Raw genomic sequence first — 17,550 nt, 5'->3', positions numbered from 1 at the left:
AAGAACAAAAATTGTTTGGGAAGAAATTTAGTTATAATATGGATAAATATCCATTGTCTTAAAAATTTTAAATGAAAACAGTCATAAAAAATTGAATAATTTTAAATTAATATTGTTTTTTAAAAATTCGATATAAAACGTTTAAAACATCTTGTATTAAATTTTCAAACCTTAGGTCAAAGTTGTAAATCGAAGCATTATATCGAATACTTATCGTGTACGTGACATAAAAAAAACAACATATTGTAAAATCAATGCATTTATTGCTCAGAATTAAAAACTAAAATTATATTTCCTCATATAACTCGTTATTTTCACTAAATTTTGATAACCCCGATTTAGATAACTCGACTGTATTAGGCACAATATAATAAATTACTATAATTAATTAATATGCGTAATCTAACGATGCAATAAAATACAGTTTTTATTTTAAATCGCGGTGAAAGGGTGTCAATTAATCATATATATTATATAAAAAAAAATCACTAAAATATGCACAACTAATTTTCAATTAGGGCTGATGACTTTTAAATTAATTAATGTACTGTATATTATATAAGTACAGGTGCGGGATTCTGATTTTCGGCAAGCCTTCGTGAAATAATATGCGTTGATTACAATATATAATAATATGCGATCGCCATTCACACAGGTAACATAATAGATGGACACGTTATCTGTACAAATATAATATTATGCATGATAAATCATATTAAATTATAATAGCGCATAAATAGACGTAAATTATAGTCATGTAGGTATAATGCGGTGCATATAGGTACAATAGGTACATAGTAATACGCCGAATACAATTGTATACAGGATGATTAAAAAATCTACATTCGTAATCGAATTGATAAAACTCATAAACTATAGGTTTGAATAGGTAATGGAAACCTATATACAGACATACAGCAAAACCCCACCTAACGGACACCTCCAAAATGTAGACAACATTTCAGTGATCGAGAGTGTATGGTCGTATTTAGAGTTTTTAATGTAAGCCCATTGCAAAGACGAGGTTATTAGGTTTGTTTTTCAGATAAACGTAAACGTTTGTAATTATTTCGCAAACTGCCGTCAGTTAATGTCACGAGATGGACGAATAAAAAAAGTTCTTATTTTGTAGCACACTGTGTTAAAACTTAATTATTTTGAGAATAATACAGTGTCTTAGCTTTCAAAATAAATAAAAAATGTTGAAGTAGGTTGTACATTTTTGAAACACTCTGTATGTACGAGAAAAAAACTATTAAAAAATAATAACGTTCCGTGTGATGGCACCACTGCAACGTCACGCGCGGGAATTCGGTTCGATACGGAAATCGAACGGTTTGATAAAGACAAATAATCGCAACTACAGTATTGATCCGTCAGGCGTAGCGTAATATCATATATTTTATGACACGAGTGCGAGCCGCGGGTTCGATCGAGCGCACGATATTATATTATATAATACGCCGATTGCCAATGGGACGGCGTGTAGAATCACTTATACAACAACAACAACAACAAAAACAACTTTAATAATAATAATAATAATAATAATAATATTGGACAGATCGTCGTCGGGTATTCGATCGCTCGCTGCTGACCAGTAGAAATGTTTCGTCGAACGTGTGACCCATCGGCGGCGGTGGTCCTCGTGGCGGCACTAGCCCGCCGAGCGAAGTCAACGGGCAACGTCGGTGGCTTTGGTCCGAGACCGTTGGATGGCGTCAGGGTGGTGGACATGAGCAGGGTGGCCGCGGGTCCCTATTGCGCGATGGTGTTGGCCGACATGGGCGCGGACGTGATCAAAGTCGAGAGACCAGTGGCCGGCGACGACAGCCGCCGTTACGGGCCACCGTTCGTAGACGTCTGCGGCGATGGCGGGAGTGGCGAAAGCCGTATGAGCCTGTACTTTGTCTCGCTGAACCGGAACAAGCGGAGCGTGTGCGTGGACTTCCGGCAGCCGGACGGCAAGGCGATAATCCGGAAGTTGGTCGAGCGGTCGCACGTGCTCATCGAGAACTACATACCAGGCACATTGGACAGGTGAGTGACCGCGTAGACGGGTATAGTTAATGACGCTGCTGGAAGACACGCGCTGGCAATAAAAATTACCGGAGTCTTTGAAAAATGGACTACCCAACAACCCCTATAAACGACATCGCGGACATGTATTATCTTATGCTTAACCCGATTAAAATGATTCGACGAATTCCACTCGTCCGTTCTATTACAGCACGCTCTTGGATGTAGGTATCATAAGAACTGGAAAGTTCACTGTTAAAATAAGGCCACATTGCCATTTGTATTGATTATTATAGCTTATAGTTAGAACTAGGAACTTAAAGGACTCAAAATAGACTAAATTTAAAATAAACAATCAACAATCTTAAATAATATTTTGCAACATTTTTTATTCAAAATTCTAAAACAAATATGTACATAATTTTTTAATTATTATTTATTATCAATGACGTATTATTAGTTTTTTACTATATTAAAAATTGTGCTGTAATATTAATGAACAATTAAAAAGAAAGATCTAATATTATGAAAAAAAAAAACAGTTTGTTGTTCAGTAATATTGGTTATTGAACTGAACAAATATTATCAGTAAATAGTTCTTATTAGGTAATAAAAATATATTTTAAATATTTCTTAAGTTGTATACTAAAATACATCCTCTATTTATCACGTTATTCTGATGTAGAAAAAATTTTTTTAGCAGTTATGCTTATTTTTGTATTATTTCTTAACTCAAATCTATGAAAGTATAAACAATGAAAAAGCCATAATTGTAGTCACTACATAAATTATGTGATTTTTCACTTCTTGAAAAGTAATTATATTATCTTCACTGCCAAGTGCCAATACCATTGTATGACGAACGGCAGTTGATCTCGTGTTTGATAAAGTTAAACAAAGGATTAAAGGATGTGTTATTGTTGTTTAAGTTCCGAAATCGTTGCTTGGTTTTGGAACTTTACCAAATACTCTAATATTTGTTTACATCTAGAAATTAGAAAGCATGATTTTTTTAGTAAAAGCTGATTAAAATATACTATATTTTAGATTTTGAGTGAAGCGATAAATGAATTAATTTTACAATTAAGTGTGTCTTTTTTCAAATTTGTCTTTTGTTTCTAATGACACTTTTTCGTAGAGGAATAAATGCTCTTATTGTCAACTTAGATGAAAGTTTTGTCATAGAAAATTGAATCATGTTAGTACTTTTAAGAGGTCAAAATTGAAAATTTTCTTTTTTTAATTACCAGGAAAATTTGAATAAAAAATAATAATATTTGTTAAAATTGTAATATTAATATTCTTATTGTCAAGATGCACTCAACTCTTCTTTAATAATTTTTATTATTTTATAAATATTGAAAAATACACTGTTTTAGTATAAAATTTGAACATACCTAACCTACGAATATATTAATATTGTTAATTAGGTTTTAAAATTAATAGTCAATTATGTATTTGTGCAAGATTGGTGGGCAGTTGCTGTATATATTTGTTTCGGTAAATAAAATATTTTTAAGGACATTTGCATTATTTCAAGACTACAACACAATTAGCTTTTAACGATAAAGTAAGGTGTGATTCCCTGAAATATAAACGATGTATTTGGCAAAAACCTACAAAAGAAAAACTTAGTAAAAAAAGTTTTTATCAATTATTTTTTTCATGTATTAGGTAGGTAGTAGTTTTTAATTATATGTACTGTACCTTGTTCTACCTGTAAAAATACTAAAATAGTAATTAATTATCGTTATAATATGATCTTGATTGAGTTACATTTTTTAGATTGATGTGTGTTATGTTGTTATTTTTATTGATAGAACAATTTATTTTATTGGTATTTTAGGCTTAAGTAATGTTTTGTTTTTAATCTGTCTTCATAATTTTTTCAAATAAATATACTACTCACAAATTATAAAAATAGGCCGAAGAAATGATCAAATTGTTGTAATTTAATAACTATAACATGGTATTCGTAACAACTTGACTTTTTCACAATTTTTAAATCAATACGTTTTATTTTTTCGCATACAAACCAACTTATTTTTTCATTGAAATTTTATATTCTTCAGAGATTTTATATAAAATGCTACGTTTTAATACATTTTTTTTCTAATCTATAATCTACTTTTAAACGATTTATGTCAAACATTAACCTGTGTTAAAGTTTTTTGTTATTTGTTACATATTTATAAATAATACGTTAATTTTTATATGATTTATGGTTGATGGATTATTTTAACGTTTTTTATGGATATTAAAATTATGTTTAACCTATGTCAATAATATTTTAAGTGTTTACATACCTTTTACACAATAAGAATTATTCAATAACACTTATGTTTATAGTTCGATGAAGCTACATCAGTAATAATACAAAGTGTCTAGTCGTATTTACCTTTGTTTATATCGTAAGATATTACATAGCAGCTCCTTTACCATCTTCGTATTATAACTTAAAAATTGTAGTATTTAAACATATAATGCAAATTAGTAATTCAAGTACCTTTTTTAAAATGTTTACATAAATAAACTATAAATTGACTTTTCCAGATTTTTAAGAAATATATAATATCAAACAATTTAAGTTTTTTCATTTTTAGTTTTGGTATACTAATTAATAATACTATGAATTATAAAATAATTATAAGGTGGACTCTCTTTGACACTGTTGTGACAATCAAAATCAAAATCATTTAAAAAAAATGTATTAGGTAATTACAGTAGAATAAAAACATGTATGGATAAATTGGAACAAAACTAGTGTATTATGTATTATGTTTCTAAAACAAACCACTGCTATTACTTATAACACACCTATACCTGCTAATATTTTAGTTTTTAAGTGGACAGATGAATTTATTTCATTTTACAATAATATGTATGTGTGTAATGTTTTTGTATGTCCTGATTTTCAACTTTGACGGTGGTGTTGGATAGAAAATTGGATATAGGTTATACTTCAAAGAGGTCTAAATTAAAAATTAACAGTATTTTTCCAAATAATAATCGGATAAAAGTGTAAAACAAACAAAAATTTAGGGAAAACGTAAATTTTAATGCAAATTTAGTTTTTGACAAAAGGATTTTGTTTTTTAGGCATAATTAAAAAACGAATAACCGTAGATATTTGAAATTTTTATAATGTTTATTTAATCAATTTATATATACCTATGATACAAATTTCATAATATTTCAAATTTTTTTTGAGTTATTTAAAGATATTAAAATTTTTTTATTTTTTTATAAAAGTTGATGAAAAATGATTCTGTTAATGTTTGAAAATTCCATTCAAGATTGCACACAAGTTGTTCTTACAGATATATAAAAACATTTAAAATACATATGCATAATTTATTTTTATAAATATTTTAAGTTAAAATTTGAACAAAATTATGTATTCAAACTATGAATAATGTTGTTTATTTTGTTATAGGTAGTTCAAAAACATTATTCATGGGAACATATAACTTTTACAAAAAATATAATAATTTTATACCTACACAAAATGATATTTTCTAATGTAATGCTTTCGTCAAAAATTATTTCGATCGATTGTATTATTAATTCTAAAATAAATTACTTTACTTATCTAATATAAATATAAATAAACATTACATGAAATATAATTAGTGATATAACCGATATAGGCTTATAAACCCTAGACCGTCCTCGCTAAGAATCATTTTTCGTATATAATGATATATCATTGAATTCAAACTTAATACTTCCATTACAGAGCTTAATTTAACGATTATCTACAGCAAAATTGTACTCACTTGCTTATACCTTTTTTATTTTCACTTTGGTGATTGTCTTAATTTAAAGTTTATAGATGAAATACATCGCGTAAATTATGAATTATCTGTACATTATTATTTTCTTTTTTCTGTGTTTAATTGAATTAATATTTATATGAAAACAAACAAAATATTTAACCATAATATATCATATAAATTACTAGCAGCAATTATTGTAATGTACCAAATTTACTGTGATTTATTGCGTTATTTGTTTAGTGAATAATTTTATTTTGTTTAAGTCAAATGATATATTATATTAGTATACAATATATTATCATTTTTTGTTCTATTCAATAATGCATTTTAAAGTTTACACCAACCCAAACAAATTGATTAAAAATATTTTACTATAATATACTAAGGTACCTACTAAGTTTGTGACTCGACAACTTAGATGTTTAGAATTTTTTTTTATTACGTTTAGCGTTATTATTAACTATAAGTTTGATCAAAATGTATTCGTACTTCTTTTGTAGAATATACCTAGACATTTTTAAATAGAAATAAACATTTAACAAAAAATAATAATTTATTCAACAAGTAGTATTGATGATATCTATGAAATAATAGTTGAAAATAATTTAACATTGTTGATATGTTAGTATAAAAAACGGTAATACGTGATGTGGTATTGTAAATTTAGATTAGTGTGTACACATAGACTGTCTTTATTTAATTTGATTTAATTTGGATTTTACTAACTGTATACTTGAATTTAAAATATAATACAATTCTCAATAGGTTTTGAAAGGTTAATGTCGAGATTTATATTTTAATAGCTATAACAATTTAATTAAAATAAAATGCAAATAATATTATATTTTGGAATTTAGAGTTTAATTTACGATTGAAAATCAATACAAACCTAAATATATAAATACCGGATTGACATTTTTTGTAAGCTATTTATCAACATTATCTTTTATTTGACTATTTGCAAAAAAGAACTTCAACCTTTGAAATCATTCATTGATTAGTTATTATCATTAAATAGATTGGTTTTATTTTTTTTTAAATTTTTTTTGTATAATTAAATATTGTATCAAATACAGTTCATAATTAATTGTTTAGTTATTCTTTTCATCATTTCACGTAATATAATAAATATTTACTAACATTATTAATTTGAACGTGTTAGATACACTCTATATAATTAAGAATTTAACTGATAAAGATACGTACTGTATATAAACTATAAAGTAAATAGTATATAATATAATATATTATATTTTTTTCATACGTACATAATGCATTACACAGACGATACGCGTGTGTTATGGTTTATACATTTAGTGATTTGAATGCAAGTGTCCGTGCATTTAGGACTGTAATTATTCGACAAAAGTATAAATAATCCCGTTTATATTATGACCATAATATATCACACACGATCTAAAAGTTTGTACAATAATAAATGTTTTAAATAATTGTCTAGCTTAATAAAATCTCATCGAATTGATTTTTCTAGAATACTTCAATAACTAGAAAATAAAAATTATTTTAATAGGTGGAGAGATTATAGAGATTGAAGTATATCCCAAAAGCCTTTTTTTTATTTGATTTTAATGCATCCATTGCGTGGTTATTAGCCAGCATTACATTATTTACATTAGAAACGGGTTGAACTTTCATTACTTATACTACATTAAACTACATTAAACTACATTAAATGACTATTAAATATTCTGTACATATTATTAAATTAGATAACGGAGTTCAGTTTCGTTGATAAAATTTATTAATTTTCTGAATGTCTTAGGAATGGCTGAAAATATCTTATATAGAATCCTATGAATTTATAAAACTATGACACATCAATATAAGTGATTTAATGTAAGGCACTTAATATTATTAGATGATTGTATTATTGTAACGATTTAGAAATAAATAAAATAAATAATTTTAAAAACATTGATAGTTTTTAAAATAATTAATGTTTTTAGATAAAAGATTCATACCATGTATTTAATGTAGGATTTTTACAAGAATAACTAGTTATTTTATAGAATTACGGAATTTCATACATTAACGTTAACATATATAAATATAACCAAGTAGATAATTATAGAGTGATACACTGATACAGGACTTTTGGAAATACACTATATTAATTAATTTAATATTTAATTAAATTTTAACACACAACTTTATAAGGCACCAGGTGACTATAGTCATGTACTTATGTATAATAGTAACGCCAAATCCAAAGTCTAACCGGTTTTTCTGATTGCACTATCTGTCAAATAAATGTCAAATAATTATTATTTATATTTATATTTGTAAATAATAAAAATAGTACGAAACTGTGTTAGAATGTATCTAATTACTCTTCTTAAGAAAATATTCAAGATTAATTCAGAAAAATAATGTTTTTTTCATTTAATCACTCACTTAAAAACATTTCGTCTTAAAAAAAAAAATATAATATAGGTTATGTTACATAACCTATATTATATTTTATAACATAAAGTTACATAACTTATGTATACAATTAATTATATTAAATGGAATTTTGTTTAAACGATTAAAATATTTGTAAATAACTATATAATATATTATTGTAAATCGTTAAAATAATTAATTAAAAATAGTCATTATTTGAATATTGTAACTGTATAACCATGCGTCGGCTCGTATTAATTTTGTATTTACTTTATAACTTTTCACAATAATATTATTTGATCATTACATTTTTAATAAATTGTTACACGAATAAGGCGCTTATGATGTCTAGAATAGCATTATATAAATTGTGTTTTAATTTCTGAGAAAAATGTTATATTATGGATTCTGTCTCTGATGAAGTCCAGTTTTATATTACATATTTCATATTTTATCATATTGTACTCTTATTAGAGTATTATGTTATAATCATAAAATCGTAATTGTATTTATACGAAATACCTAATTCCTAAGCCTACTAAAGCTTAAATTTCAACATAACATATCTTTAGAAATTGGCAATTACTTTAATGCCAATTATGGATATTAAGGCCAACTGATATACCTATATTATATATTACAAAATAATTTACCGAAGTAGCAAACTATTTTATGAGTCATATTCGTATAACCAATAACTGGTTAAAAGCATGAAATAGTTTTTTTTATAATTTGAAATTACTTATTACCTATTGATATATTTTTGTGGTAATATTAGTATATACTATATATGTATTATGAATAAAACAATCGTATTAAATCGGCTTGTTTTCTGTTTCCTTAGGCATGGTATTGGATACGAAGATTTACGCAAGATAAACCAGAAATTAGTATTTTGTTCAATAACTGGTTATGGATCCAAGGGACCATGGAACCAAAAACCAGGTTATGATGTTATAGCCGCGTCAATCGGTGGTCTAATGAACGCCACCGGTGATGCCGTTCCAGCAAAATGTGCTATACCCATTACTGACTTAATGACTGGCATGTATGCTCATGGTGCTATTTTAGCGGCTTTGTATCGCGGAGTTGGTGACAAAATTGACTGTGATCTATTATCGACGCAACTGTCAATGATGTTCAATTTGGGATCAAATTATTTAAACGCGGGTAATGCTTTATACATCATAAATTCGTAAAGTGGCTTTTTGGTTATTTAAAAATAGCTATATTATTCTACAAGTACTGATGTACAAGTGTACTTGTAATAAGTAAAAGTGTTCTACTTGTCTCATATTTCAAACACCCAACGCAACTTGTAGTAAACTAATGAGGAAAATATAAGAGGCTGATCCTAATGATCGACACGGAGGAAATTACAAGATTTATCTCCATTAAAATGTAGTTAAATTATCGAGTAATAGATTGATATTAAAAATAAGCATCAATACGTACAATACCTATTATTATTTAACTAAGGATTAATATTGTAATGTACTGTATACTGATATTTTTATATTTCAAATAACTCATATTTTGTCTATATGTATAATTTTTAGTAATTGACCGCCGTTAAAGAAATAACATACACCTTTAACAATGAATACAAATGAGCATTTTATATCATCTCAACGTTTTTAAAACGTTTGAATAGATTTGACATCTCCACTTATTTTCAATAACTATGAATTGTCTCGTTAATAAATTAGATTAATCTAGTTTTAATTTAAATAATAATAATTTTAATTACTATAAACTTAATCATCTTCTTCACAAATGAGTAATAAGTAATCCTTTATTTTTAAGCTTTTAGCTTAAGAGTCAAGATAATTTATTTATGGTTCAAACAAAAACACATTTTCTTAAAAAAAATTATTTTAATTATAACTTTAAATACCCCAGGAATAATTCAGAATGATGAAATAATGTTGTATGTACGATATAAAAGTTATGATAAATTTGGAATAATCAGTTACATGATCATTGATCACCTTAAATACAAATAGTCTTATAAAAATAGTATTCAATATACTACATAGTACTGCTTAGATTTTAGGAAAAATAATTATATTAGATGTACTAATGTATAATCAATGTAATGTAACTTACAACATATTTGTTTTTTAATACCAATATTAATGTAATTCAGCTTATATAAATTCACATACTATGTATAAGAAAAACTTTTTTTTCAAGGTATGCTAACGAAACGATGGGGTACTGAACATGAAAGTGTGGTTCCTTACAAAGCATTTAAAACATCCAATGGATTCCTTACTTTGGGTACGGGCAACGACGGACAATTTAAATCGTTTTGTGATCGCATATCAATTCCAGAATTAGCTACGGATGAGCGATTCGTGGACAATGAATGTCGCGTTAAGAACAGAGAACAGTTGTATAACATTATCGAGCCGATTTTAAAATCAAAAACGAACGAAGAGTGGATGAACATTTTTGAAGGAGTACCTTTTCCTTATGGTCCTGTAAATGACATGAAACAAGTAAGATTTTATTTACTTAAATGTTTATAAACTTACAAGTAAAAACACATATTCCACAAATAATATGGTTATAAACACATTTTAGAGTAATATATATATAATTATAATCATCATATTCTTTTAAATTTAATCATTATACTTAATTACGGTTTTTGAAATTGTTTATCTATACATATAATTTAGTAACAATTTTTGCTTTAATTGTTAGCTTATTAATAGACGAGAAAAATTAAAAATGATAGGCTAATTTGTTTTCACTAGTTTCAATTTACATTATTATGCTTCAATTTTAGATTTACACAATGTCCTGATGGGTTTCTTCAATATAAAATATTTAAACAATGTAGTTTGTTTTAGAAAATGCGTTTGCTTTTCGTTTATCGGATCCACGTTAGCTAAAACATAGGGTTAATGTATTAACTCTATATTTTTTCTTTATTCGGGTAAATTATTACCAAAGTTATACAATATATAAAATATTCATACCTATCAAATAGTTTTATTTTATGGTGGATAGTTTTGAAAAACAAAAGTACCTAATTCACCAGAGGAATCAAATATTAAAGTATAGTGTATTATGTAGGTTTATATGCAGAAAAGCTTATTAATAAATAATAATCCATCAATCAACTACATATACACAATAATCTCTATCTTCTTCGTTTCTCATTCAACATAAATGGAAACCATACATGGATGATAAAGAACAGAGTTTCTCAACATTTTTAGTCTCGTGACCCCCCAAAAAGGTATAAAATATGGTAAATTACTCGAACCACCTCCCTATCTATACCAAGTATAAATTTGAACAATAAAAGTCTATTATATAGAAGAAGATCTATTATATTTAGTTTAACTCAAACGTTTATTTTATAAATTATTATTTATAGTTATTTAATTTGAATATAAATTCCATATGGAGATAAAATTCATTATTATGTTTTTATTTTTTTTTATAGGCATTTAATAATGAGCATGTTAAAGATATAAATATAGTCCAAGATATTGACTGCTCGTATAACGCCAAACTGAAAATAGTCGGCCCTGCAGTTACATTCAAGAACAGCAGTAATTTAATCCGAAAAGAGCCTCCATTGTTGGGTCAACATACAAACGAAATACTAACTTCTTTAGGATACAGCACTAAAGAAATCGAATTATTACGCTCGAAAACCGTAATATGATTATCATTGTTTTCGTTTTTTTATTTATTTTCTTTTTACATAAATTCTTGTTTCTTAATGTGATGTCACAAATATATTTTGCATTATAATTTTGAGAAATTGGTGTTGAAATTTAATTAAAAATTGAATAAATACTAGTTATTAGATTTATCTTATAAATACGATGTCAATTTGCTCATAGTCCACGTACTGCCTACACTCGTCACTGGCTGTTCAAAATTCAAACCGCAGATGAACGTCACTAAATCGACAAATTCACAAAAAAGTTGTTGGTCACGCTATAAATTTAAAAATAAAGAAACTTTAACATTCACTTCGTATACATACACATTATACAGTATAGCCGTATAGGTATGTATATTGAATATTGATAAACTTTAAACAAATTTATTATTATACTCATACATAATTAAATATTTACGTATTTCGTTTATTTGAAAGAGAATTTTTATGGTAGTTACCTATAATATCTATCGAATATCAGTTTTTTGATTTTATTTGGCGTTAACGTTGCGCATACTGCATAATTCAATAATAGCGTTGAAACGACTAACGTCGTAGACCATTAATATGCACAGGTATTATATTATAATACGAGCTACTTTGTCGGTTATCGTTTCGAGTTGTCAGTGAAATTATAATCTACATTTTTATTTTGACGGATAAGAAATTTATAATCAGTAATTTAAGTCGTTTTTATTTTTCATTATTATCGCTTTGTCAATTTGTTTTCAATTGTCAATAATAATTTATTATTTTGTATTATTTTGTTAAATGGCTCATGTCTGTTATTGATTATTATAAATAAATAAAAATAATAAAATCACGTGCTTCAAAAATGTCTTACTGACTCGGATGATGTGGTCTACCGACTACCGGAGAGTGTTACCTTTTGATGCTGACGTATTGTATATTATATTATATTATTGTTTAGTTGATAATATTTTGACTTCGATCACTAGTAAGTACTTATATGGTTAAACATAGTATAATGTAATGCTGTATATTGTTTATATACTTATATTTAAACTCTGATTTTATTCTTCACGGTGAAAAATATCAACAATTATCTTTACCCAATACTAGTAAATAGTAACCAATCATTAAAGCTTTGATAAAATAAAATAAACTTATAAAACCAATTTATAAGTTAAACAGATGAATATGATTCGTATTTCTATTCGTATTATAGTGCCATTGGTTTTTAAATTATTGTCATACATTAAATATCAATAATACTATTTTTTACAACTAATTATTTTTGTTACAAAATAACATCAAATTTAAATATTCATAATCAGAAACATAATTTCTGAAATAGGGTATTTGAGCTGTGAAAATTTACCGTTTACCTATATAGGAATAATTTTCAAAATACTGAAGAAATAGAACTTATGTTTTATTGCAGCGTGTAATAACGGAAATAATTCAGTTAACCGATTCAATATCAGATTTAATCCTTTTATTTATTTTTAAGTTTTAACATATTATACGTGGATACATATATCATGCTATTTGTGCGTCAATGCAATGTGTCGTTAAATGGTTTTGATAACCGAGTGGAGTGCATTTATCATTTTCTATGACTGAGGTTCAAAAGTTAAGTGGTATGGTTTGAAACATTATATTGAACGAACTGAGAAAAAACTTTTGACAACTTTTTAATGATGGAGATGAAAAGAAAATAAACCATATTAAGTTACGCTAAAAATAAAAAATATTATTTATTGCGCTTCCCTATACAATTAACCGTAAATCATCTGTGTCCTTAATTTATTAAACAATGTAGGTAAAATGTAAACCCTTATCCTGTACAGCGCACACATAAAACAATATAGTAGTTATATTATTGATTTTTTTATTGGCTGACAATTTTTTTTTTACTTTTATATTATATAATACCTTATAATTCATATGACAGTCATTCATATTAATTTTTCTTTCGTCACTATTTGCAGAATACTTTGCCAACTGGCAAAGGATAAACTTATTTGCTAAGTGTTATTATACCCTGCCATCACCCAAATAATAAGCAAGCAATGTTTTTGTAGTTTTTTGATTTTGTTATTGATTTTAATTTCAAAATATACCTATTTATATTATATTAATATATTATTATAATTAACCATTAATAGAAACAAACATCTGTGAAATAGACGTAAAAGTAATAGCCGTATTACGTTTATTAAAAAGAAATCAATGCGTTCTGGAAACATACATAATATATTCCAACATTTCCAACCGAATATTGTTTTGTATCTCTACACATACGTGTGACGTAGTGTGTGCGTAATTTGTCTGACTTTCCGGGCCATAATGAAATGCAATATAATATAGACGGATACCGATTAAATATAATATTATGGTCCACAGACATGGGTAGTGTTGTTTTTAATATATAATATTATAGTAGTAAACTCATTTTGAAGGACAAGTGATGGTAATTTCCCATCGCATAATAATTAATAAATGGACCAGGAGACGTATTCGCTGAAACGTTTTCGAATGACGATGACGATCCGCATACATTATAATATATTATATTTTTTATTCATGTGTGTCGATGCTGCCAGATAATAAAAATAATTGTTATTATTATTATAATTATATGTCTGTTATTATTATTACTATTGTGGTCTTAGAATTGCGGTCCCCCACTCTACCACTTCTCATTAGGAATCAATCGTAAGACGGGATTCCCTCCTCAGTATTATTATTGTGATCCACGACTAGACTTGCCAATAATATAGTCATTACTTTTAATATGTAAACATATTTTCATAATACAAATGTGGTATATTATAATGTTATACGTAAAAATATCACTGTAAGATACTTTCATAATTTAAAATATATTATAATGTTGTATAATATTATAATAATATTATATGTCGTGTATAAAAATGTAAATTATTATGCAAACACTATATTTATAAATTTCCGAGAATAACTTTATAATGTATTCATCGAAATCAATTATTTTTTTTTCACTGATTTATAGATTTTCATACGAAATATATCTAGGCTAATAAATTTAATAATTGCCATACGAGGAATATATCGATAACATTTTATCATTTATGAATATTACTCGTTATAAATTAATGTGGTTAATTTTTAACACGAAATTATAATGTATGTATTTTTCAAATATTTGTTATACATAAACATAAGGCATCTTTAAATTATATAACATATTCAAGGTTCTCTTGTGTATGGTATACCCAACATATCCAATATCCGAATACTTTTGAATGTAGAATGAATTACTTGTAGTTGAAAAATTTGGAATCAGAGATAATTTAATAACTATTGATTAAAATGTTCAAATAATTTCTAGATGTTTTTTTTAATAATAAATCGTGCTAAGCGATTATGAAGGTGTTTGCTATTTAGGTCTGATAATTCGCAATGGAATATGTGGCTATTCGTGGTCTCTTATATACTCATTGCTCTGCATTTACTCGGAGATAAACTGGTGGTTATATTTTGAATTATTGTGCCCTTAAGATATCGGTGATTTGTGTTTAAAAAAATAGAGCTTTTAGTGTACATTGTCGAAATAAGTCATGCAGAGTTAGAGAAACGTGCGTAGGTTACTTAGATTATTGTGTAAATTTAATAATGTTTCATTAGGATATGTGATGGTAATGGCAATACGTTTAATGTGTTTGTTTTGAGACGGACCAGATTTGGGCAAAATGTATCTAGAAATTTATTTCTAATTTCTAATTCTTAAAAATATTAGAGAGGTAACATTCAATACTAGTTAAAATGTAACAATTAAAAAAAAAGGAATGTTTAGGCTTATTTGAGTTTCTGTGCGCACGCCTAAGATGTAGCCTCTTAGACCTTAAGAAATTGAAATAATAATAATTGTTAATAATATAATATCTACTATAATTGAAAGAATCTGGGCTATAAATACTACTATTTATGAGTAAAATATTATTATATTTTTGCATAGTAGTCGAGATACAAAATTATAATAACTTTTTACGCCATTGCATGCAGGGAATACAACAACTGGCAAATGAAATTATAGATTTTTTTTTTTTAGTGTATGATTTTTACATTTCAACAGTTAAATAATAATAATTAATGTTAATGACAATTATCGTCCAAATAAGTTGTTTTAAGAATTTTTTTTTTCACCAATTTTATTTAATGTTATTATTTAACTTTAATCGTTTATATCCGTTAGGTCTACATGTTTGAGGTTCTACAAGACTGACTTAAACTAGGTACTAATAAATAATGTTCATAATACTTTTGTGAAATAAATCAACGAAACATCAAGGGATCATTACATATCTGCATAATATTTTAATATTAATAAATGTTTTTTTTCGGCTCATATACTTATTGTTTATAAAATTATACAGGTTATACATAAATATTTCTATAGAATTTCACTTATAATTTATATGAATGTCCATAGGACTAATGAAATATGTTCTGCAGAGAACAATGACATGTTTTATATTTAAATTATAAAAGTTGTTGCACTTTTAAAAATGTATTAATCTACTTTTATTTATTTTTTAAATTTAAATTAGCTTTCAATAAAATATTAATAAAAATTAACAATTACAATTGATAAGGAAAACATGTAATTAAATATACAAGATTATATCACAGTTGATTAATATATATAAAATATTATATTGTATGTATATATATAATATATATATATATATATATATTTATATATTATAATATATTCTACAACTAAAATGAAAAAATATTTAATTTGTTGCTTTTGATTATAATAGCAATACGTAAATAGTAAATACTAAATAGACACATATTTATTTATATGACGTATTATAGCGATACAAATAAATGTATTTCATAGCCATTTACCAAAATCGAATTTGGTCATATTTTATTGAAATTTCAAGTATAATAATTCTACAATGATTTAAAATGTCCATTGATTATTTATTTAAGATTTAAACCAGATCGTACATACTTGTTGTTATATTATAGTTAAAATGTATAATTAACTAAATAATTTTTACAATTTTTGGTATATAATATATTAATTAGATGGTTTTATAATCAGTTTGAAAAATGTATTTTTTTCAGTTATTTAACTTGTATAATTTAACGTTTGAGATTTTATTATTAAATCTCCTAAAAAAAAAAAAACATTTAATACAGAGATAAATTAAGTTTATAGCTAGGAATAGGATTTTTATGGAATAAAAATGGTAAAATATGCGAGGTCATGCATTAAATAGTGTTAAAATTGATTGCAAATAATACAGTTCTATATTTTACCATCAATTTTAAAAATTTCACTATAAAATTCATGAACAAATTTTCATAATTTAGCACCTTCACTTTGAACTTTAAGCATTTTTCGAAATCGATTAAACATAATATGTTACATTAAATGTTATACACAATATAGTAATAACAATAAATCCCAAAAATAATATAAATATGATAGAATCTTAAAAATCTAAGTTAATTTAATAATTTAGTTATATAATTTAAAATGGATTTACCGAAATAATTTTTGATGATAATATTTTGTTGGATTTTTTTTTATTGAGTTTTTAGGTTCGGTATTAAGGCTGCGAATTTCGATACATGGTTGTTCAGTAGTCACCGCTTCTAGAATCATTATTTTAATGTATAACAGTCATT

General features: G+C 25.8%; 1 protein-coding gene across 1 annotated transcript; it reads left to right on the top strand.

Moving 5' to 3' along the window:
- Positions 1-1,359: 1,359 nt before the first annotated feature.
- LOC132917341 (succinate--hydroxymethylglutarate CoA-transferase) lies at positions 1,360-12,051 on the top strand. Its single transcript, XM_060978045.1, has 4 exons — positions 1,360-2,040; positions 9,049-9,374; positions 10,401-10,708; positions 11,668-12,051. The coding sequence occupies exons 1-4, from the start codon at positions 1,607-1,609 to the stop codon at positions 11,890-11,892; spliced, it is 1,293 nt and encodes a 430-aa protein (XP_060834028.1). The 5' UTR covers positions 1,360-1,606; the 3' UTR covers positions 11,893-12,051.
- The last annotated feature ends 5,499 nt before the right edge of the window (positions 12,052-17,550 follow it).

This window comes from Rhopalosiphum padi, chromosome 1, assembly GCF_020882245.1.
Source record: "Rhopalosiphum padi isolate XX-2018 chromosome 1, ASM2088224v1, whole genome shotgun sequence".
Taxonomy (NCBI): domain Eukaryota; kingdom Metazoa; phylum Arthropoda; class Insecta; order Hemiptera; family Aphididae; genus Rhopalosiphum; species Rhopalosiphum padi.
Note: the sequence above shows the minus strand (reverse complement) of the source record. Positions and strands in the feature narration are given on the sequence as shown.

Excerpts from the sequence above, each read along its gene's own strand:
- LOC132917341 (XM_060978045.1), top strand. The coding sequence starts at position 1,607 with ATGTTTCGTCGAACGTGTGACCCATCGGCGGCGGTGGTCCTCGTGGCG. Across the intron at positions 2,041-9,048 it reads ATACCAGGCACATTGGACAG|GCATGGTATTGGATACGAAG; the intron begins GTGAGTGACCGC and ends CTGTTTCCTTAG. Across the intron at positions 9,375-10,400 it reads ATCAAATTATTTAAACGCGG|GTATGCTAACGAAACGATGG; the intron begins GTAATGCTTTAT and ends TTTTTTTTCAAG.